Source organism: Pteropus medius, unplaced genomic scaffold, assembly GCF_902729225.1.
Source record: "Pteropus medius unplaced genomic scaffold, Ma_sr-lr_union100, whole genome shotgun sequence".
Classification (NCBI taxonomy): Eukaryota; Metazoa; Chordata; class Mammalia; order Chiroptera; family Pteropodidae; genus Pteropus; species Pteropus medius.
The window spans coordinates 27,091,736-27,117,084 of NW_024354875.1; the positions used below are offsets into that span (position 1 = coordinate 27,091,736).

The 25,349-nt window shown below is 34.3% G+C and overlaps 1 protein-coding gene across 2 annotated transcripts in view; it reads right to left on the bottom strand.

Annotated features, from left to right (window-relative positions):
• Positions 1 to 15,754, bottom strand: part of SLC38A11 (solute carrier family 38 member 11) — a 49,364-nt gene extending 33,610 nt beyond the window's left edge. Inside the window, exons 1-6 of one of the 2 annotated variants that reach the window (XM_039855917.1) lie at positions 15,710 to 15,754; positions 15,076 to 15,193; positions 13,265 to 13,339; positions 7,160 to 7,294; positions 4,715 to 4,780; positions 334 to 440 (exon numbers count right to left, since the gene is read on the bottom strand). In XM_039855917.1, the coding sequence (XP_039711851.1) occupies positions 334 to 440; positions 4,715 to 4,780; positions 7,160 to 7,294; positions 13,265 to 13,339; positions 15,076 to 15,193; positions 15,710 to 15,754 (546 nt within the window). Of the gene's footprint in view, positions 1 to 333; positions 441 to 4,714; positions 4,781 to 7,159; positions 7,295 to 13,264; positions 13,340 to 15,075; positions 15,194 to 15,709 lie in introns of those variants that run through there. The other variant, XM_039855918.1, reaches the window with a different exon arrangement.
• Between the last annotated feature and the right edge of the window lie 9,595 nt (positions 15,755 to 25,349).

Genomic DNA, 25,349 nt, shown 5'->3' on the forward strand with positions numbered 1-25,349 from the left:
CTTAATTCTAAATGTAGTTCAATTTTAAATTGTTTAACCTACTATCCATAAAAATCTAAAAAATTAGATTTGGTTTAAGTATAGCCCTTCATATTTTCTAAAATTAAAATGGCTGCCTAATGTCAGAGTATCTACCTTAGAAAAGAAAAAGGACATATTTATTTCACACTTATCAAGTATTTAACCATCTATTCCCAAAAATAAGCTAAAGATTTAACTGTAGTTTATTCTAGCAAAATTATAAGTAAACTAAAAGAATATAAAGATAAATACTGTAATTAAGAACTTGGCCATATAGACAGTAGTTGGACAAACGTAAAAGATAAAAATTACCTTTCCAAGCTTTGCTATGTCCTTCGCTAAGGACAAAGGCAGAGTAAAGGCCACCGTGGAAAGCACAATAATGAAGCGGCGACCAATAAACAAGTTGTCGGGGTCAACTAAAACATAATAAATATTATAAAGTGTTTAAAGGTATGAGTAACACACCAGTGACACAAGTAAATAGGCAAACATTGAATTATCAAAATGATTTAAATAACAATAAATACTATATTTCAAAGATTTTAAGAATAAGCTCCATAAACCATGTAAAACTAGAAATAATTCTCAAAAATATAAATACAAAATAACTTAAAGATGAACCTATAGTTCAAATAATGTTAAAATATTTTATATTTAAATTATTTTAATAGTCTCCTAATTAGTTTTCTTGTTTCTACCTTTCTTTGTCCCCATAGAGTATAGTACACTCTTAACCTAGAACACAGAGATCTTTTCCAAAGGCAAAAATAAAACCATTGTCACTCCTTGTCCAAAACCCTCTAATGGCAAAACTGTTCATTCAGAAAGTAAGCTACATGAAGATAGGGCATTTTTTAAGGCTTTTTTTTGTTGTTTTTTTAATTTCTGTATTTCAAAGAGACTTGAATAATAGAACTTTAAGAAAATTTTAAAAATAAAGATTTAGATAAATATATTCACTATATTTCTACCCTTTTGTTGAGAAAGAAGTATTTTCCCTGAAGGAAAATAGAGAAAAGCAACTTGTTGGATAGAAAACAAGTCATAGGGAAGCTGCAGAAATCTGGTACACAACATAGACTCTGGGCTATCACAGTGAGTAATAGTGTGTGTGTGTGGGGGGGAGTGTGCGTGTGTGATCAAATGCAGCGCAATTTGTAAACACAAAATAAAACATACTTACAAGGATTTATATATTTTTTAAAGCTGTGCTAATTACAGTATTCGCTTCAGGAGCCATATATCTATGCCAATGAAGACACCATTCTTTAAATTTTTTTAGCCCATGTTAAATTCCTTCAGAGATCATGTTATATTTCTGAAATGTCCTTGGTACCACCAAGGACATTTGTTTTTTGTGCACTTATTTTTTATTTTATTTTTTGTGCATTTATTTTTTATTTTATTTTTTTAATTTACTTAAATTAGTGTCAAGTATATAATACATTGGTTAGACACTTATATAGTTCATAAAATGATCTCCCCAATATGCATTTATTTTTGCAAAGTTTAAGTCTGTAGAAGCCAAGTGTGTCAAATAAGTGAATGTGGTTTAAAAAATAAAAAAAAGAAGCTATTACTCTGAAAAATGAGACTAAGTTTGTATATAACTAATAAACTAACTTATAAAGAAGTTCCAAGATAAGAAGTTCAAAATGGGATGCATTTTACACACACACACAAACACATGCGCAAGAGTGAAATAATTAATCATGAATATTTATTTAACTCAGTCATACTAAACAAGCATTATGAAATTCCCAAAACCTTGAATGCAATTATTTACATATTCCTGAACATAACTTGAATTAAGTTACCTGTATATCTGTTCTTATTTACCCTACGATATGTTTGGTAGAAAATACATTTTCTTCACTGGGAAAACTCTAAAACACTAAATGAGACTGCTATGGTGCCTAATAACTAAGGGTCTCCATTAGTGTAAAAGGACATTTTTCACTAATGATCTAATGATGAGATCTCTTACCTATACTGATCTTCTAACAAAAATGCACCCAAATAAGCATTTTAAATGTTTAAGCAGTTATAAGAAAAACTGAACATTAAAATTTTTCAAAAATTTCAAAATCATCTAAATATACTACTTCTTACACCAACATTTCTCATTACTTTGACCCGTGAACCAAGACCTTAGTTATCTGGAAAAAGAATAAGTGGTTGTTCAAATGTCAGTTTAAGACATTGGTGATATATTTCAGGAGAAAAAAAAAAGCAATTTTTCTAAGAATTTTATCTATTTCTAAAAATACTTGGGCATCACATTAATCTTTATAAGAAATACAATAATTATATGTTACAAAATATCACATTCAACAATGTAAAGAAACTGTGATAAAAATAAAGTGTGTTCTCTGCTATGTGACTTATTTTTTAAAAATCATTTTTGATGATTATGAAATTCATAACCAGGAAAGGGGTTTTAAAGAGAACTTAAGCCTTATCTATGTTTTGTTTTTATGCATACATATTCATATATTATTTGTAAAATTAAAAATTCATAAAAATTTATTATCAAAATAATTGTATCAGGGAAAATTAAAGTAATTACAGTCTATCTCACTGTATAGTAGATATTGCACAGGAGAATACTGAACTTCCAGTTAAGCAAATAGAATAGATCTCTATGTTTAGATATGAGTATATCCTTAACATACTAAGAGAAAGAAGCATGTTATAGAACAAGGCGTACAGTGTTATTTAAATGACTATCTGAAGTTACATCCATTCTTAAAACTCTGAAAGGATACATTAAAAAAGAAGGAAGAAAGGAAGGAAGGAAGGAAGGAAGGAAGGAAGGAAGGAAGGAAGGAAGGAAAGAAATATTGGAAAGATAGTCTCTACTTGATTTTCCTAAAAAGAAGAGATAATGAGTATGTTCTCTCTTTTCCATTTTGCTTATCTGTGTTTTCTAATATTTTCCTAATAAATATATATTATTCTTAAATAAATATATTACTCTTAAAATTTTTAAAAAATTAATACATGTTCTTTTGAAAAACTTTGGAAAATAACAAAGGAAACAAAAAGATCCTATGAATCCCACAATTAAAAGATAACCAATTTCTTTGCAAATGTCTTTTTTCTTATTTTTCCTAATTTATTTATGCAAATAGAAAATTCATATAATTTAGATTATATTGTATATACCATATTATATTTTTCCCATTTTTACTTAGCTTTCTATCTACTCTTATGATCTCTGTTTATAAAGTCATGATATAGAAGTTGGAGACTAGGACAGAAACTGCAAATAGTTCAGGGTAACAATAATAATAGCTAAACGATGTTGGGAAAGCCTTCTGTATGCTGGGCACTGTCTGTATTATCTCTTTTGTTTTACATAAAAATTCATTGAAGTAGTTGATACTCTAATTCACAATTTAGAGATGAAGAGACTAGAACTCAGACAGGGCATTAACCTTCTCAAGGTCAAATAGCAAGCTAGTAGTGGCTTTATGATTCGATGGTCAAGTAGCCCTGATTTCAGTTACTCTAAACCCTGAGAGAGGAATAGGTACAATTTGAAGTTTTAGGTTTTTTTGTTTTTACTTTGTTTTGCATGTTTTTTAGAATGAGTGGTTCAAGCACTAAGAGGAAAGGAGTTTTGACTCAATCTCAACTACAATAACTACTATTGAGTTAGGTCACAATGAAATGGAGATTATGTGGGTTGGATGAGAAGCTCTTTGAAGCACAAAGACAAATGATCTTTGAATCACTCAAATAGCCATGATATGGTGAAAGGATAAACAGGGAGGGGTGCTGTGGCACATGTTAAGAAGGTCTGCTTGAGAATGTTCATAGCAACTTTTTCATAATCACCCCAAACTGGAAATAACCCAAGTGTCCCTTAACTGTGTGACAGATAAACTATTGTCCATCTATACAATGGAATACTCCTCAGCAATCCTTTTTAAGAGCAAACTGCTGATATACCTTAAGACATAGATCAAATTCAAAAGCATTATGCTAAGTGAAAGAAGTTGAACTCGAAAGGCTACATATTATATGATGTCACTGATTTGGTATTTTGGGAAAAGCAAAACTAGGAAGAGAAATCAGATCAGTGGTTGCCAGGAGCTGGTGATGAGGGAGGATATGACAACAAAGAGTAGGGAAAATTTGGGTGTGATGGAATTGTTCTGTATTTTGACTGTGGATGTAGTTGTATGACTATAACTCACAAGACAATACAATAAAAAGGGTTAATTTTATTATATTAAGTTGTATCTTAATACAAACAGCGGGGAAAAGGTCAGCTTGCTTATTTAAGAAATAATGTAGTAAAAATACATGAGAAAATAAGTATTACTAACAGAAAGTAGGTGATATGTAGCGTAAGATGTTTTAAATAAAAGGAATTTAAGTATAATAATAACATTTATTATTATAGTATTTATTATTTACTACTAACAGTAATGCACATTACTATTAATTAATATTTACTATTATGTTAAATATAGTATAATAGTAATAATGTTTTTAAACAGCTAAATAAGAACTGAACTATATATAAAAGTAGATTAACACTTTAGGATAAGAATGCATCATGAATATTGCCAGATATTTTGAAGTCATGCAATTCTTCAACTTGCAAATATTTTACTTATAAATTATTATGAACCGTGTTAACTATGAAAAACTATATAAAATAAATATATTTACTTACCTCCTGGGATTCGTTGGAAAACTTTGCTCAAAGTGTCTCCAGTTATTATGTTGTAACTTATCATAGCTAAATACATAATAAAATAATACTGTCACCAACCATTTTCATCTTGAATATTTTAAAAATAATCAGTTATTACTTCCCAAATGTTGCTATAATCCAACTATTTTCAAACATACATTGTGATTACTAATATGTACAACTTTAATAATAACTAGACAACAGATTTATGGGAGAATGCCAATTTATATTAAAAAAGACTTCACAAATTGATTTTTTCCAGAGCATCTTAAATAACAGTGAGTTTTGGTTGTCTTTTAAAATGTGATTTACTTGTTATTAAAGAAGTTCAGTTTCCAAATACATTTTCAGTAATGTATATATTGCTCAAAGTGATGAATAATAATGGAAAATTATGTAGGTTCCAAAATACGCCCTAGTTTAAAAAGTAAGATTTTTGGGAAATATATTCATAGCCTTTGGTGGAGACATAAGGAACTAGTGGTTTGAGCAATAGCTTCTGTATTACGGATTTAAAAACTGAAGACATTATACTACAAAGTGACAATAATCAAAACAGCAAAGTACTGGCAGAAAAACAGATACACAGACCAATGGAACAGAATTGAGGGCCCAGAAACAAACTCCCATATATATGGGCAAATAATTTTCAATGAAGGCACCAAAAACATACATTGGAGAAAGAAAAGCCTCTTTAATAAATGATACTGAAAAAACTGGAAAGCCACATACAAAAGAATGAAACTAGACTGCTGTCACCAAACACCAAAATTAACTCAAAATGGACCAAAAGCCTAAATATAAGATCTGAAACAATAAATTGCATAGAAGAAAACACAGGTACTAAACTCATGAACCTTGGTCTTAGAGAGGATTTTATGTATTTGACCTCAAGGGCAAGGGAAGTAAAATAGAAAATAAATGAATGGGTCTACATCAAACTCAAAAGCTTCTGTACAGCAAAAGAAACCATCAATAAAACAAAGAGGCAATCAACTGAATGGGAGAAGATGTTTTCAAACAATGCCTCCGAGAAGGGATTATTAACCAAAATACAGAAAGAACTCATACAACTCAACGACAACAAAAAATCCATTTAAAAAATGGGCAGAGGATCTGAATAGACACTTTTCCCAAAAGGACATACAAAAGGCCATATAAAGATGCTCAACTTCACTAGGTATTACAGAAATACAAATCAAAACCACAATGAGCTACCACCTCACACCTGTAAGAACGGCTATCATCAAAAAGACAAGTAATAACAGGTGTTGGAGAGGTTGTGGTGGGGAGGGGAAGGAACACTCATACATCGTTGGTGAAAATGTAAATTGGTATAGCCACTATGGAAAACAGTATGGAGATTCTTTGAAAAATTAAGAATTGAATTACCATATGACCCAACAATCCTTCTTCTGAGTATCTATCCCCAAAATTTGAAAACATTTATCTGTAAAGATATATGTCCCCCAATGTTCACTGCAGCATTGCTCCATGGCCAAGACATGCAAAAGAACTGAATGTCCTTCAGTAGATGCATGGATAAAAAAGATGTGGTACATATATACAATGGAATATTACTCAGCCATAAGAAAAAATGAGATACTGCCGTTGGCCACAAAATGAATGGCTCTTGAGATAATCAGGCTAAGCGAAAAAAGTCAGACAGGAAAAATTGAGAACCATATGATTTCACTCATATGTGGGATATAAAGCTGAAAGCAACAAACAAGACAAACAAAAACTCATAGACACAGACAACAGTTTAGTGGTTACTAAAGGGGAAGTGGGGAGGGGAAAAGTAGATAAGTGTAAAGGGGGTCAAATATATGGTGATGGAAAAAGATTCGACTTTGGGTGGTGAACACTCAATGCAATATACAGATGATGTATTATTGAATTGTACAATTGAAACCTATATAATTTTACTAACCAATGTCACCTCAATAAATTTAATAAAATAATTTAAAAAATAAAAACAGAAGTCAATTTAGCCATTGGCACTTTTATTTAAAAAGTGTTAGGTGACACTTTCACCATTATGGTATAAATTTTAACTAGCATATTGGACTTATATATGGCTTTCACAAATCCTTAGGCTTTCAAAAAATGTATTTCAGCCTTAGAAGAAATCTATTGTTTCTCTCATTCATTTTTAATCCCAGGTCATTCTATTTTTCACCAAACTAAGGAAGCATTAACCTAGTGAAAATCACTTACTTTATTTCAATGAAATAATCAGAAAACCAATCCGAAGGACCAGGAAATAAGGGGGAAATGACTAAGAAATAAACACTCAATTTGGAAGATATTTAAATTGCTAGTACTCTTTAGTGACTATTTAATGACTATTAAAACTATTTTATTCAGAAATGGCAATATGTTTATGCAAAAAAAGTATATTCATCCTCACATTCATCTTACCTATAAAAGGATACAAAAACTGTAGGACAGAGAGGAGGAGATACCCTGGAAAGCCGAAGGTTTTATTGACCAAAGACTGGTAAGTGTCTGTTCCAGAGAGGGCCCCTCCTTTTATCAATAGAACAAGGGAAAAATCTGTGGCAAGAATAACAAATATCAGATTACATTTAATACAAAGGTTTTTCATGTTTTGACTTCAGAAAAAGGGAAATCAAAAAAAAGAATTAAATTTAATGCTACAGTAAATTAGCATGACAAGGCTTACTTGCTTTTCATAAAATATTACCTTTAATGAAATGGTATTGTTTCCAGTTATATAGTTTTCAATCGAGATGCAAATATACTTAACATATCTGTGCAGTAAACTGGACAGAAGAGAGTAAGCAGACTAGAGTCAAGCATCAGTTTTCTATTTTACTTCCTTGCCTAACCAATGTAACATCTATTAATAGGATGTGGCTCAACTGTCCAAACAACAGAATGCAGATAATCAAATATTTCATAGGCATTTAGCATGTGAAAACTGAGAATGAAAATGCTGTAAGTATTCAGAAAAAAAAATAGATTTAGGAGACTCAGATCATTTGTTTTATAAGAAAGTAACAACGAGTAACTATTTTATAGTTATTATGGTTAAGAGAGCACTCCAACAACTTTTTTTTTTTGAAATTTACATTTTAGAGATTTAAATTTTAACTTTAGAGTTGAAATTGAAGATACAAATATATAGATATTATATAATTAAAAGTTAATCTCTCTCTTTTTTCTCCTTTTAACTCAATAAACCTAGTAAATGACACTTCAGTTGTATTGGGTACACAGCTCTGCACAGGGTATGATTTTTGCTCTTTTTTCTTGCTCATGTTTCTACCATAAGTGATTTCTTTTTGTCCTTTAAGTAATTTTGAAATGCATTAAAATACAAAGACAAAAATACAAATAACTGTAATATGATTTCCACCTTAATTCCCTTCTACGTCATTGGAACGTCTTTCAACCAGTTCATTAATGAGTTCCAAGTTAATAAGTCCAATTGACAACCTTTAAACCTTAATTGTATTTGCTCTTTCAGTACTATCTTTTTTTCCCTGTTTACTATTTCCCTCTTTCCAACCATCTTCCCTTGGCCTTTGTGACATCACTTTCTCTTGGATTTCCTTTTACTTTTTTAGCCATTTATACTCAGTTTTTCACCAGTTTATTTTACTCTGGATTCTTGGGCTTTTCGCTCACTATTCTAGATGCCCTACTGTGATCTTATTCATGCCTATGTTTTCAATTTTCCTACAGATGTTAGTAACCTCCCTCCATTTACTTTTATCTCCAGCTAAAACACAGTAACCCCAGATTTATACAACTAGCCACCTAATAAATATTTTACATTGGAGATCTCATAGATATCTCGATTTAAAAATATCCAAATTCTAATTTATATAATTGTTCTGTAACTTGCTTCTCCATCCATATTTCCCCAACCTGTGAATAGCATTAACAGAAACTTGAGACTCTCCATAGACTTCTTATTATCCATCATCTTCTATATTCCTTTGGTTGCCTAGTCCATTAACTACTGCATTATAAATTATTTGACTGTATCCTCTCATTCTCATCTCTAACCTGCTTTATTTTAGGGCTTAGGTCATTATAATTTACTGCTTGGATCACTGTAGTAACTTCCTAATAGTTTTCTCATCCACCAATATCACTCCCCACCAAAACATTTTTGACACATGCTAAGACTTTCTCAACATTCCTCCAGGTGGATCCGACCATAGCATAAATCTGATCATGCCTTCTGCTTAAAATATTCCAGGAGACTCTCTAATGAATGCCTATGAATAAAAATCAACTCCTTTTCATGAGGCAAAAAAATCATTTATTAGCTGTGTGACCTTGGGTGAAAGACTTGGCTTTTGTGAGTCTCACCTATAAAATGAGGCAACACATCAACCTTGATGAGTCTGTGAGGATTATGGCATTTAAATGTCTACCGCAATGCCTAGCGTGATATAGAGGCTAAATGAATGAGAACTTGTGCTATTTTAAATTTTTTCTAAAGGTAGCATGTAGTGGTGAAAAAAGCACTGTATTTGGAGTCCAATAATGATGATAATAACGATTACAATCATAGCGACACTAGCAAATACTTCCGCAACACTTTCTTTGTGCCAGGACTTTTTCTAAATGCTTTATGTATATTAACTTGTTTAATCTTCACAACAACCTCAGGTAGGTGCTCTTATGAACCCTCATTAAACAGACGTGAAAAATGAGGGGCAGAAAGTTAAGTAAATTGCCGAACTTCACAGAGCTAGTAATGGAGGTGTCAGGACTCAGACCTCAGTAGTGTGGCCCTAGAATCCACACACTTAATCAAAATCTCAACTCTGTCACAAGTAACTGTAGACCTTAGGAAAGTCATTTTAACCCATCATAAGTCACAATTTCCTCCTCCATAAAAGTAGAACGTGAACACTGACTTATTTCATGGAGTCAGAAAGATTAAGTATAGTGGCAACTTTATGTTCAGCATCCAGCCAGTCCGCAGGAAATGGTAATGATTATCCTTACATGAGAGGCTTCATAAATGCCCTTGCAATCCTCTCTATCATCATCCCCCACTACTTAACAAACATCAACCCTATACTTTAGCCAGACTGAATCACTTACACAGTTCCCTTTTGTATTTCCGCCTTTCCATCTTTTTAGAGCACCCTTCCATTTTCTTTGCTCACTCACATTTTTTCATAAACACTCAGTGGAAATATCTCCTCCTCCCTAAAACATACCTGCTCCTTTGAGGCTGGGTTACATGCCAATGTCTCTATTATCATGCATATATTTTTATTATGGTATTTTTCATGAAGTGTTAAAATTATGTGTTTTTGTCTGCCTGGCACACTAAACTGTGAGCTTTATACAGGCAGGGATAATGCTCTTCATTGCAGCAATAAATATTTGTTGAATGAATGAATGCTCAATATAGTAGAATTACTAGATATCTACATATATGAGGCAAATTAATGTGATAAATGACCTAATAAATATATTTTAAAATATTCTGAAAGCACAAAAAGCATAGGAATTAATTCTACTTCCTTTGTTTAGAAGTAGGAAAAGCTTCACAGGAATTAAGTAGTGCCTTGAAAGATGAACAGGATTTTACCAGGTAGAGAAGAAAGAGAATGTCAAGCATGGGAAGGCGGCATGAAAATATATTCTATATGTGGGGAATAAAATGGTCCAGAATAGCTAAAACATAAGGTCCACACATGGCAGTGCTGGTGATAGGGCAAAGAAGGGTTAGAGTAGTTGAAGATGAGACTAAAAATGGAGACCATGACCATACCATGAAGGAATTTGAATGCAATAATTATTTTTTCTGTTATTGTAATAGAGTCTTGGAATATATTCTTTGGGGGAGTGACAGACATCAGGCCAAGGTTTATAAAAAGATAATTCTTGCAGCAATGTGGAGAACTGGTCAGAAAATAGACAAATGCTAAAGGCAGTAAAACAGCAACTCATTGGCCAAGGAAGAGAATCAATGAAGACTTGAGTGACAGAGGAAGGAGCCAAGTTCACAAATATTCTAAATTTTTGATGAAGAACTGTATGTTTGGAACGAGAATGCTACTTCATAAAAGTCCAAAGTATAAGGCTTGATATCCACAATTTGCTAAGCATTCAGCAAATAATAAATGTAAATGATTTCATCTGCTCTTAAAATACAAGCTATAAATGTATTCCTTTAAAAATTTTAGGAATGTCAAATATCAATCACTGTAATATTTTGATCTCACTTTAAAATATTATGTGCAAATTTTAGATAATCTATAAATGAGTCTATGATATTCAACAGGTAAATTTTCTTTTAAATCATTATGCTTGGACAATACAAATTATTGTATACAAATTACTCTAATCAACAAATGAGAAAATCTTAAAGCAATTTAAAATAAAACTATTTGTTATAAATATTTATAATTCTTTTTTGTTCCTTACCATTTCATGAACATGAAAACAGAACTTAGAAAAACTACCTGTTGAACTGGACATATGTCATTAGAGGCCTTAAAAAGACAAAAGAATAATTCTTCAGAAAAATCACTGTGTAATTACATTATCAATTTAAAGAAAAACTCAATAATACATGGTACTTGTAAATTTCACTCTTAAAAGCCTAATTTAAAACAAAATAAATCATAGTCCATACATTTTTTTGCTTTCATGTGGTTATCCTTTATTTATCAAAATTATTTAATGATTTTGATCATGCAACTAGATTAAGAGTAACTAATTTCCACTGATTGGTAACTTTGTAATATATGGCTTAGCAAAGGACTGACCACAGTGATTGCTTTATGTTTATATATAGTATCAATTGAGAAAATTATTCACAGTATAATTTATTTATGTATAATATGATTTGGCTTTAGTAAACTGTTCATTTTCCTCAAATATTGAATTCTTAGGTGATATATATATCAATGTTTTTTAATCTACTAATTGATAATGTGAATAAATGTTTACAATACACTTAAATAAGCCATGGTTGCTATGCCTGGGTTGAAATTAATTATTTGCCATTGCTGATTGACTGGGTTGACTGGGTTAACAGGAAATTAGAAAAGACAAAGGTAAATCCTCGAATGGTATTTTTTAGTGTGAAATGCACTCATGAACAGAATGCAATTTTTAAACACCAGCAACTCTGAATAAGCATAAAGTTATGGATCTCACATTACTAAGTTATGGATCCTAAGCTACAAATTAAGAGCTGTGGAAGCTAAGAGCAGCTTAGGTTTGGGGAGTGGGGGTGGTGAGAAGAAAGCAGAGGGAAGGGAGCTCAATGTCTCTGCAGCTCTGGATTTGATATCTACAGCATGCTTTACTCTTTCTTGTTCAGCCTGCTTGGAAAGCTGAGAATTTATGAAAGATGGCATCTTGGTTAGCGTCTCTAGAAGCAGAGCTGAGACAGATTCTTGGGCAAGAGTTTTGAGAGAGTGCTCCAGGAGACAAGGAGTGAAAAGATAGGGCAGGGAAAACAGCTCAGCAAAGAGGAGGTGTCCGGTGGAGACTAGCTGCGGCTTAACCCTGCAGTGGCAGCACTCTAGAGGTCCGGCTGCACCACAAGGGTCCCTCCGGGAGGCAAGGTTTCCATCAGTCAGTCATTGGCTGAAGGCTTTCAGGAAATGGTGGCTGGGGGTCTTAACCTCACAGATCTACAGCACCATTGAAACCCAGGTCAACGCTTTGGAGAAGGCGACAGTTGAGGTGTTTTGCATTACCTGGTAAAAGGGCATATAAGTGACTACACATAGCAGCCACCATAGCAGCAACCACAGCTGGTCATATCGGCTTGTGATTGCTGCCTCTTTAACAGTGATCTTAAGTGATCCTGTGTTTTTCATGAGGTGAGTTAGTGGGATGACAAAGCAGGAATGAGGACAACAGGAAGAAGAGATGATGATGAGTTGTACAGTTTACACTTAGACGAGGGAGTAGCAAAATGTGGGTGTGAATGAGCATGTTACATGCAAAGGGGGAAGCAGAAGAGAAGAAGGAATACAGAGCACCTTACTGCTGCACTTGAAGATAGTGGCAGGTGGGGAGCCTGGGCAGGTGTGGGCAAGGTGAGAAGCACTAAGACTTTCAGTTACACCTGTACAAACAGCTGAAAAAGGTTGCTCATTTGTATGCATCTGCTCATGGATTTTGTGGGCAATGAAGTCCTGACTTCTACACTTTCAGAGCACAGTCTCTCTTAGCCGTAATCAGTCTTTGAAATGACTCCCCCATCCACTTTCTGCATAAAGTGAAAAGGGCACATGAAAAGGATTTAGCCTTGGCAATGTATAATGTTATTCTAATCTGTTCAGAGGATTAGCAAGTAAAGTAAATCTCTTCAGACATAAATGTCTAAATTCCTTAGGATTCTTTTATGCACTAAAATTAGTAAATCCAATTACAGTTTGTGTGTGTGTGCATGTGTGTTTGTGTGTGTTTATGTGTGTGAGAGATAGTCCTTGTATAATTTAAGTTGTATAATTTAAGAGAGAGAAATAGTCCTTGTATAAAATAAGCAATTATATAGTATTTTACCTGTAACATATGAAACCCAGAATAAAAGCAACATTCCCAGAGGAAAGCCAGCTTGCTTCATTGAATAAGGCAATCCTGAAAAACATAAAATACCCCACCCATCACATTAAAAAAACACATAGAAATACAGAAGTTTTTCCCAATTCCTGTATAGAATAGGCTAAGTAAATTGGCATATGACATATGACATAGTCGTAAACGGTACAAAGGACTACTAAAATTAAATGTTAGTATATTAATACTTATTTCAGAATATGTTAAAAAACATGTCAAGAGAGCAAGTTTATGAGATGATGAAATAAGAAAAAGCAGCAAATTAAAAATAGATGCCAATGTACACAAGTAATGTTCACTTCAGGGTGAGGAGGACATATGACCTGGAATATGTGGAGAGTAATGACTCAAAGCTTTCCTTATGCACTATCGGGGAAAGCAGAGAGGGATAATAAGTGCACAGAGGGTAATAGGATATAAGGATTCAAAACTGGCAACCATGTAGCAAAAGGAGAGAAAAACAAAAAGGCAAAAGTAATTTTTATAAAGCTAAAAGAGGTATATAAAATATTTTCTTATGATTTTTTTGGGAAAATGGATGATTTTAGATTATGGACGACAAAATTTTTCAAATAAAATATATTTTAAATATTTCCACCCAGAACTTTTATTCTCTGAAAATTTTTCCCTTAAAAAAATCTGCTGAGCATAATGAAGAGGCACTTTTTAGTATTGCTTACATAGATCAGCTTAGATTTCACATCAGGAATTAACTCTGGAATTCTGCCAAGTAGAGCTGCCCACACCTCTGTGGTACTTAAGGTAGAATTTCAAACCAGTCTTTGCCCCCATTTGTTACCACTTTGCTCCAGGTACCTCCAGGTGATGTACCATCAAAAAAAAATTATATATGGAAACAAGTAAATTCAAGAAACACATCAACTTATGAGAGGTAAGAAAAGTAACTCAATCCAGATAAATGTTTAATGATGACTGTTAGTAAAATGTCAAAACTTTATAGAAAAAAGTAATATTCTCAATGAGTATTGCAGGATTCTGTTTTGTTCCTGCTTTTTCTTAAATTGAATGTTTTCAAATAACAAAAACGATAGTAGGCACAGAAACAATAATGAACTTTATTACTATCATGCAATGCACTTAATTTTGTTAGACTCTTTCCCTTGCTTCAAATTCCGAAAATATGAGCTGCTCATTTCTTTCAATTGTGATTATTTGGCTTCTTTGTTAAAAAATAATCATGTGCACTTTCATTTAACCAATTTCTTGTATTGAATATTTAAATTTAATATAAATTCATAAGTTTGTACTTTAAAATCTAACACTATATAAAATGGTAAGGAAATATCGTATGAATTTAATTTTTCACATTAAACTTTTGCACCTCCAATATTTCCAAATATCTGGAGGTTTGACGCCTCTAGGCCATAGAAAGGTAATTCAAGCAATGCTGGACACTTCAGAAAGAGGGAAAAAGTAAATTAGGTAACATTATCAATTGGCCATGCAGCCTATGAAAATATTTTTTCAACACTTCCCATGTGCAGCTCTACCTTAATGTAACACATGTGGAAGATGCTCTCAAATGTGGAAAAAGTGTATCACAACCCCATCTTCAGCATAAAGGAGACTGATGTGATGAACGTTCTTACATTGGGGAAAAAAAGGCAGGCTTTTATGTAAGAAAATAACCAATTTTATCATTTAAGATTGTTTCCTTTAAAAACAGTGAACACTAAGAACATAATAAATCTTAAATTTGGCTTTTTCACTTAAAATTAAAACAAAACAACACTTACCTATTATACCAGATCCTATAATGGAGTTGACAACGTTAAAAACAGCAGCAGACTGACGACACGTTTTCCCTTTGTTCGTAGGTTCAGAAACGAGGCTTTCTTTGTCATCTAGGTGTCTCTATTTAAATATATAAAATGGCCAATAATATATAAAATTAAACAAGTATTTACCAGCTCAAAAAAAATAGAAGAGTGTCAGATAAACATGCAACGTAGCCGATTAATACAATATTAGTAGTGATAATAATTAACGTCAATAACTATAAGAAAATGATGATGGAGATAACAATAAAGAGCAATAATAATAGCTAGTAGTTCAACAGAACTTTGTAAACAAACTCCATCCAAAAATGTCCTGATTACACATGCACCAAGTTCACGGACTGCTGCATAGGATACCAGAGTACAGGATCTGTAGGGAGCCAATGATGTGATTAAGTGAAACGAAAAGGGTTATATTGAAAAGTGCCTGCCAAGAAAAAAATAAAAGTCAAATCATGGCAGAACTTTTTCTCCCAGAGAACTTCCCAAGTGCTAAACCAAAACCTCAGGTGAAGGTAGCCGACCATAGTTGCAGGGTGAATGGAACTTCAGGGAACTTGACTTCAAAACCTGCCCCAGTCTCCGGTTTTACCTGTGGTGCGATGACGCCCCTGGTCTGTTGCCCCTGGTAGCCCATGGGTGCATCGGAGTCCTCGGCAGGTGGGGAGATTTGCAGGTCTGGGTATTTCACTCTAGACGGACCTGCTTCCTCTGCGACCTCAAACGTCGGGGGCCCGCGCACGGCGGGAAAGCTGGAGAGAGTCGGTCTGCAGGCGCCGCGGGCCCCACCCCTGCACCTCCACCCGCAGCGCCGGCTGCAGCCTGGAGCTCACTTGGCTGTAACCTCAGCGGGTACCCCCGCCCGGGGACTCGCCCAGCCAAATGCACCTTTCGCCTCATGCAGAGATGCTACCGGATGTTTCGGATCCGGGCAGCCCGCTCTCTCCGCACTTCACCTTTTTTTACCCCCCACCCCACACCACCTCCAACTGTAAAGTACAGTCTGTTCCACCCACGCCCTGATTATGCAGCGTTACAGTGGCCTCATTTTAGCCCATTCCTAAGTTAAGTGCTCTTTGGCTGGAGTCCGATGCCCAGGTAAGAACGCAGTGGCACCGCTGCTCGTATGGAGCATCTTTTTTTATTACCACCTCCTCCTCCCTGCACATCTTCTACGTCAGATAGATGAAAATGTAGGACTTTTATTTTTAATGGAAACTAACTTTTCTAGAATTTTAGTAAACTTGATTACTGAGCATAATGTGTAAAAAAAAAAAAAATGTTTCCTGATGACTTTTCTGAAAAGTAGACTTAAAGAGGGGAAAGGAAGATGAATTGATAACAGATTCAATTAGTGAACCTTAAAGGAGGTGGTGTGTTGAGGTGTAAGGGGATGGGATCTGGAAGGCACCTAGAGTATCCGAGCTAGAATCTTAAATGACCATCTATTCACCCTTCTTATATTACAGATAAGGAAACAGGCCCAGAAAATAGTCAATCACAGAGAAACAGAATACATAGAGAACAGTTTCAAGGACAGTAAGAGTGGTAATATAGGTACTTAATAAATACTTAAAGAGTTCTTTTTTATAGACATTTATTTAAAATTATGAATCATTTCAAAAACATGGAAAAACCAAAGAGAATTCTCAAATAAACTCTATATGCAATCCATCAAATTAACAGATGTTAACATTTAATCATATCTTCAAATTGCAAAAATAAACATTTAATGTCACAATAGAAATCCCTTTGCCCATCTCCGTCTCTTTCCCTTCATCCCTAGAGTCATCCCTTCATGAAATTGGTGTGTATCTTTTCTATGCTCACTATTTTAATTCGTTCATTTGTAGCTATGTGTATACACACACCCACACACACACATTAAGTTTGTTCAGCTTTTACTTGCTTTTAAGATACAGTGGAGTATTTCAGCTTCTTATATGCTGGACTGGAACTGAAAGTTCCATGTACATATTTTAATGATCTTTCTTAAAGACCTTTTAAAAAAATAATTTCAAAAGTATTTGTTTAATATAATTTCAAAAGTACTGTATTCTCAATGAGAAAACATGAAGAAGAAAGACTAGGACACGTAGAATCACTGGCAATCCTTCCATGCAGAGGTAAACACAGTTAATGTTTTAGAACCCTCCCGTTTAGTCAGATTATACAGTGTTTGGGGTAGAAGATAAATGCATATTACATGCACATAAGCAGTTTTCTTGAGTCTGTCTTAGCCTCAGATAAAGGCCATGGGAGCTAGACTTTCAGGAATGTAAAGAGCCTTAATTTGAACTTTTTATCAGATCATATAATTATGTAGATAGTATACTAAGCTCATGTAGGATTATTACTTTTCCTCATTATTTGCTTACAGTCCAGGCTTTGTGACTTCTAAAAGCACTTAGCTCTCTTAGAAATAGTCAGAGAAGGCTCTATCTTGGCAGAAGTCTGAATTTACAAAGCCCTTCCCGATGGCTAACCTGACATTAAGGTTCAAATTTGGATGAAAATAGAAATAAAAACTTTCAATCTGCATCCCTGGGGAAGTTGTTTTTCTTTCAGCCTTGGAAAAGAGTCTCACAAGGGGTATCTTTTTGTCGTTGTTGTAAAAATAGATGCTTGATATTCTCCACAATATTAACGTTATTGGCTTAGATGCTGTAACAAGTAGAACTTTAGTATGCAGTGTCTCATATAAGATAGACCTTTCTATCTTTTAACTTTCCAAAGGTAGGGGTTCTCAGTCTTTAGAGGCCTGGAAGGACTGCTCAGATACTTTTGGCTAAATAGTCAAAATATAGTCTTTCTTTTTTTAGATTAATCATCTTACAAAATCGTTCTTGGTCTATATATCAAGGAATATCTTATTCTTATGGAATCATATTATTATTGCATAATTAAGGTATTTTTGTAATTATTGGAATTAAGCCACCATATTGCATAATTAAGGTATTTTTGTAATTATTAGAATTAAGCCACCATTATGCTATTTCTGGTTAGGATTTAAGGGTAGTGGGGCACTGAGGAGTGAGTTTAAATTAGTGTGACTGTAAACCCTGGTTTGTCTAAGGTGGTCCTAATTTAGGCTTCTTGTCCCAGTGTAATTATGCATAACATTTTTTTCATTCTCAAGTGTCACAGTTTGGATGATAGGTTACAATGCCATGCTACAAAGGCACCTGAAATGATAATACCACCTAATATCTATATAACACTTCAGAGTTTTCTCTAGTGGTGTCCAAGCTGAGAAGGGATGGAAATCTAAAACCATGGACTTTTGGTTAATTCTTGAATTAGTATAGTAGATTAGAAGTTCAGACTCTGGAATTAGAAAGGCCTAGGTTTGATTCAAAGCTCAAGGGATCTTAGCAAGTTGCTTAACTTTTCGAGCCTTATTTTTTTTATTTCTAAAAAGGGAAGAATAACTACCTCTTTTGTAACAGTAGTTGTGAGAATTAAATCAAATAACCTATTTGTATTAGTTTCCTGTGGCTGCTGTAACAAAGTACCATAAACTGGGTGACTTAAAACAACAGAAATTTATTTTCACAGTTCTGGAGGCTAGAAGTCCAAAATTAAGATATCATCAGGGCCACGTTCCTCCTGAAATCTCTAGAGGAGAACATTTATTTGCCTCTTCCTAGCTTTTGCTGATTTGCCAACAATCTTTGATGTTCTGGCCTTTAGATGCATTACTCCAATATTCTATCTTCACCTGACATTTTCTCCATCCCTTCATATGCTCTTCCCTCTGTGCATGTCTTTGTGTCCAAGTTCCTCTTTTTATAAGGACACCAATCATGTTGGACTAGAGCCTACTCTAATGATCTTAACGTGACAATACCTGCAAAGACCTTATTTCTAAATAAAGTTATGTTCTGAGGTATTAGGTGTCGGGGGATTGCAATTCAACCCATAATATTTTATTTTATCTTATTTATTTATTTTAATTAATTTATTCTTAATTGAAAAAAATGATTTAATTTTTTTCTTTTTCTTCTTTTCTTTTTTACTTTTTTCTTTTTTCTTTCTTTTCTTTCTCCGCCGCCACTGCCCCCCCCCCCATCTACTTCCCCATAGCAATATTTTAAAAAGAATTCAGTTAATTATTTGGGGGCATAATAAGCTCTCAGTAAATGTTTGCTGCTGCCATATCCAAACAGAAAAATACTTTGTTGGACCAAAATTGTATAATATAGTGGGAGTTTTAGTTACTGTCTGCTATTTGGCTCTAAATAGCTGTTCTTCCTTCTACCATGATAGAGCCTCTGACTTTTGTCTAGACCATGGCCACCTAAAAAGAGGAATAAAATTCACATCTTCACTTGCAGGTGGTTGCGATTAAGTTCTGACCAAGAGGATGTAGGTGGGATGTATATCCTTAAAGAGAAGGGTAATAGCTTTATCTCTCTTTTCCTCCTTCCTCCGAGCTGGCGTGCAGAGATATGATGGCTGAAGCTGGAGCCTCACCCTGGACCAACCACCCATTGGAAACTTCATTTTGAAGATGGCTAAGAAACACAATAGAAGTTGCCTGGGTCCCCAGTGGATATACTAAATCTAGATTGTTCAGGTAATAAACTTCCTTCTTGTTTAAGCTACTGTTATTTGGGATTTTCTGTCATTTACAGGCAAATCTAACCCTTATTAATCCTCATTAACAACTCTTCTGGGTCCCAAGACTGTGATTCTAATAGTCAAAAAGATTTATCCCATCCAGATATTTCTATATAACAGCACTTAAAGAGGTTCTTTAACTGAGTTCCTTGTGGAAATGATAAGAGGACTCATTGTACTTAACTAAACTCTATATTAATAAATATATACAGTGTACTATTAAATGCATATATATAAACTACAAGTCATTAGATTCTGATATTTTTAGTTTCACTTCAATGAACTGGTATGAACTGGTAAGAAACCTTGGTGAATATGGCCAGGGTAGTACTCTCTCTGTCAGTACAATGTGGGTCCCCATCTTTGTGTCCCGTGGTGATCTTATTCTTAGATCTTTTGGTATCTGGTCAGCACTGGATGTTCATGTCTTGTTTCAGAGTCTACATCACTTATTACAGAGAATTATTATTAGTCTTTGACCATTAGCTCGAGGACTGACCCAGCAAAACTGCAGTTCTGCCTCTGCCTTGAGTATGCTCTCAGCATCTTCTGCTGTACTGCCTCTATTTTTTGCATATGTGACAGAATATGCAATTTTAAGTCTCTATGGAAACAAGTGTTCACTGGGAATTAAAATTCCAATTTGATCTTTCATGTTTGCAGCTTACAATATTTATTTTGTAATGTCAGAACCATTTTCCAAGCTCCAGAAGCTGGAAGTGAGTGGCTATTTCAGATTAGCCACTTCACGCTCACTAGAGTGTAAAGAACACGATGCAAGACTATATGTGAACAAGCTGAGATTTGTCCTAAAATAGCCATAGTTTTTATCACTCATTAATAAATATTTCCAAGCACATGGAAAGTGACAGTGCTGAAGAAATGAAATTGGGTACTATATACCCTTTAGTACTTTTTGGTCAAGGGAATCTATGAAGGTTATGCTAGAATAAGAGCTGATTTGCCTATTTTGATCTTTCTTTTTCCTTTTGTTTTAATAAAGTTCCATTTGCAGAATTTCAGCCGTGCATCAGTTGAATTAAACTGGGAAAGAGGTAATTGCATACCCCTCAGTTGGGCTGACTAGGAAGATCAGAGGCTTGGCAAAATATTACTCTTGACTCTATCAGCTCAAGAACTTGCAGAAATGAAGAGAGTTGGGTGGAATATTGGCGGCAGACGCGCTAGTGACAACTGTGACTATGTATCCTCTCCTAATTGGAACCATGCCTTCTCATGCATGATGTGACAGAAATACTCTTTGTCACAAAAAAAATGGCAAGTGAGGTTAAAATCAGGAAGTGGGAGTAAAGGGATCAAAAAGAACTTTGTGACTAGAGTGAGGCTGATGGTGTAGAAATACGGAGCTGGAAAACTTAAATCTCTTAATCTGTCTCCTTTCTAGTCTCAGGTAATTTTGTTTATTCCTGAAATACAATGCCCAATCCTTTATTTTGTGCTACAGGTAATTGTGGCTGTCTGTGGGGATGGTAAGCTTCTTAAGGAAATGGGTCACATTTATATTGTTTTTGTTGATGGTGTTTTTCTCTTCACTGAACCTACCTTACTACGTACAATTACTGTTGCTCATTAAAAATGTACCAAATACAAGAAAAAATCTTAAGAGAAATCGGTTAATAAAAAGTCTTATTAAGTGAGAGTAAGTGAGTTTAATGTGGCCAGAAATAAGGGCCATCAGGAGAACATTTTAGTAATGAGATCATGATGCTCATTTGCCTCTAGGGTCTCTCAGAAACTGAGAAAGGCCTAGCTAATCTCCACTTATTAATGCAATGAGAATACTGAAAAAAAAAAAGGGAAATTATAGAAAAGGGTGGCACACAGTTATGATATAGTTTTGAATGTTTCTATTTAAGAAATTAATGTTCTGCTTTTAATTCCAAAATACAGTATAATATTCTTTTAATCATATGATAATTATAGAATACATAAAAATATATTTATTCATAATGCATAACAGTGAGATGGTGTTTTAATGGAACATGAGTTTCAAGTTGACTATGAGGGACAAAATTTAATCTCTTTAGTGTATCTCTGTAGTTATATGTATAACTTCATTTAGAGTTAAAATCCAAGTCTGAGATTCTTCAAGTATTGAAGACTCAAGCCAAATGACTCTTTCAACCATCTGTAACAGGCAATATTTTACAAATATTTAGTAGAAACATATTTTAAATGTTGCCAAAAATACCCCAGATACTAGCAGTCCAAGGTAAAAATTATCTACTTACATTTTAAGAGGATTATCCAGTCATCCCCTGTAAGAAGGGGAAAAAATATATGAGGCTCCGTTGTACAGCCCCACACCAGTCACACTTTGGGAAGCTTATAGGTACTTACTGGAAAAACAACGTGGGATCCACTGGGTATGCTCACATTTTTTCATTTTTTTAAACATTACTAGTTACAAGTAAAATTTTTGTATATAGCACTCTATAGTGTCTGAAAACAAGATATATCAACTCTATGCTTTGGAGCCACTCCTCATTAAAAGATGAATAACTTGATTAGATAGTATAAGTGATATACCAAATGAGTGAAATAGATATATTCGTTAGAGCAATTCAGAGGATTAAGTGATCATAAAAGGTCGGGGTCGGTGGTCAGAGACATTTGATGAGAGACTAGAAGCTGATAAATTTAGTGTAGAAAAGACGAAACTTAACCTTGTATCTAAAAAATGAACTACATAGTTATAAGGTGGGAACATGTGAGTTATCTAAAAGTCATTTCAAAATGAGTTAGTGCTTTTAATCGACAATGAATTTAAAATGATTCAACAGCGACATTGAAAAAAGTCTACTGCACTTTATGCAACAGTGCTTGAAACATGTTACACAGAACAAGAAAAGTGATAGTCCAGGCCTTCTGTGTTGGTTACACCACACATGGACTATTATTTTTAGCTATGGAAGCCACAGTTTGGAAAATTTACTGATAAATTGGGACATTTTCAGAAAAGAGAAATCAGAATGATGAAAGGTTTCATGAAGCTTTAAATAGCTGGACAATATAAATTCAGGGGGTTCAAGGTTTATTTAATGTAAGAAATGGCCTTATAATCTAATTACCTAGAGATAACTTGAGTAGTTAATTACTACTGGAGGTATTTAAACATAAACATGACCACTGGGCAGAAATGTTGTATTATAGAGGATAATAGAGTATGATGAAGGATAGGAAGGGGACTGCGTGTTCTTTGCTTGCAAGTAACAGAAACCTACTTGAGCCCCTCAGGAATGAGGAGGGGTAGTTGTTGGAAGTATTTATATACTGGATCTAGGACTAGAAAACTTGGTAGGGTCCCAGACAGCCCTGGTGGTTTGCTTTCTCAGTCTATCGTGGCCAGTTTTTCTTTATCTCATGGAATTTTAGCTTCTCTCTGTAGATCAATCTGTTCTTCTCTTGCAACTGACCAGCTAGTCACTCATTTCTCCTGGACAAATTCTGGAGGAAATGAGTCTGACGTGTTCAACTAAATGCCATCACCTCTGTTGAACACAGCCTGTCGAGCCAAACCTCCTTTTTGGAGGCTACCAGCCTAGGCATCAGCTCTCTTTAGGCTGGGTCCCTCACCCAGTCAATGGCCAGACCATTGGACCAGCTGCTGTGGCTTCCCTGACGAGCACTGGGAACGGGATAGAGGAACACAGCTTGAAGTAAAGGTGGGCTTGGGCAGGGCCCTGAGCTATGATCAGTGTAAGTGGAAATACTAAATAGTTTTAAGATTCCTCTGGAATCTGTGATTCCACAATTCTATGAAGCTAGGAGGGACTGGAGCTGAACCTTGTTCATTGAAAGGAAGATAAGGAGAGGTTATGGCAATTCCTAATATGGGGAATAAGACAGACACATGTATTACTGGGGTAAATAAAAATAAAAAAGAAGAAAGTGTATTGGACAGAAATAAAGGTAGATTCCAGTTAGTTTTATTATTATTTCTCACTACTTTTCTGTTTGTAACATTGCCTTTTACTATATACTTTTCTCCTGTTAACTGGAGAGGTACCATGAGTGTAGTAGGAAAAAAACAGAAAATTTGCTCGATTTGCAAAGATGTAAAATATTTTTTTAAAAATATGAAGCACTATCAGTGTTTTATAAAGTTAAACATGATATGTTGTAATAAGTGGCTTCATTCTTCATTCTTCTTAGTGGCTGATTTCTCCATATAACAAGTCATGTGGGAAAATGAAGTGAAAGCAAAAATGAATCAAGGCATTTTTTTCCCCTGTTTTCTTTTTTCAAAAAGGCATTTGTTTTTCGTTTCAGTTCACTTTGCTTTAATTTTCCCTTTCTCAGCTGTGTTCCTTTCTCACAGCTATTCCAAACTTTCTCCTCACCTAAGGTATTTTCTAGAAAAATGTCACCATAAACAAAGTGGCCTCTTGCCACATAGCCAGTCAAGAACTCAGCCTGAGTATAAAAAGAAGTTTTAAGACAGTGTGGGCAAGAATGATAAGAAGCCATGAATATTTGTTCTAAATATTACTACCTTCTTCAGTGTAATGTCCAAAAAGATCTCCCTCAGGGCCACAGAAGCAGCAAGGCAGGCAAGCAGCTGCATTCTCACGACCTTGCTTCACAGGGACCTGACCCGATGTGCTGGGAAGCACAGGACAGCAAAGCTCTTACTGAGTCTTTGTGCACATGATGTTGGCCTGGCCTTAAATGTCCCCACTGCAAAGGCAGGAAAAATAGTAACTAAACGTAAAACATATTGCAATTAAAATGTAAATTATCTAAAGGGAAGGAACCATGGATTTAAAGAGTGGAAGTGTTGCCTAGCAGTGACAGCCAGAGTAAGTAAACCATAAGACCATGTGTGTGTGTGTGTGTGTTAAAATTTAATTGTAAAAATCAGAGAAATTTTCAGTGTGTAGTATCTCCTACTAAAAAGCCTGTATAATTTTCCCTTGGGTGACTTCTGGGGAAAAATAAGAGTAATAAGTTCAATGCATACCTTCACACACACACACACTACCACACACACACACACACACATAATCACACCCCAAACTAAATATGGGGGTAGGAGGGGAGTGAAAATAAATCATATACATTTTTCCCATTTAACTTAAATAGCCAGTTTCTATCAGGGCTCTATAATTCTTTACTGATGGAGCAAGAGAGAAAAACAACTACCCTTTTTTTTGTGCATCTTTATTTACCCTAGTAAATAAATATTAAAAGAAATATTTCTCTTTTTGGAATTTCTTTTGAAATATTTTTCCAAGTATCATATGACTATACATACTTGTTTTATGTAAGTCTCTTTTGTTATCTAGTCTCCAAGTATTTATGGGAGAAGTTAGGATTAAAATTATGTTAAAAATGAATTAGAAAACAAAATCTGAAATTCTTATTATCCTGTAATCCATAGGTGATAGGTTTTTGTGTTGGTTCAAATGATCTCTAGTTACTTTTCTGGTAAGCTACTGACATCTTTTTTCATGTGATGTGTCCACTAATGAAAGAGAGATAACTTACAGTAGTGATTTCAATGATAATAAAAGTATTTACAGTCAGAGAAACATGGTCTTTAGTAGCTAAATGATTCATAATTCATCCTGCAAGATCTAGTGATC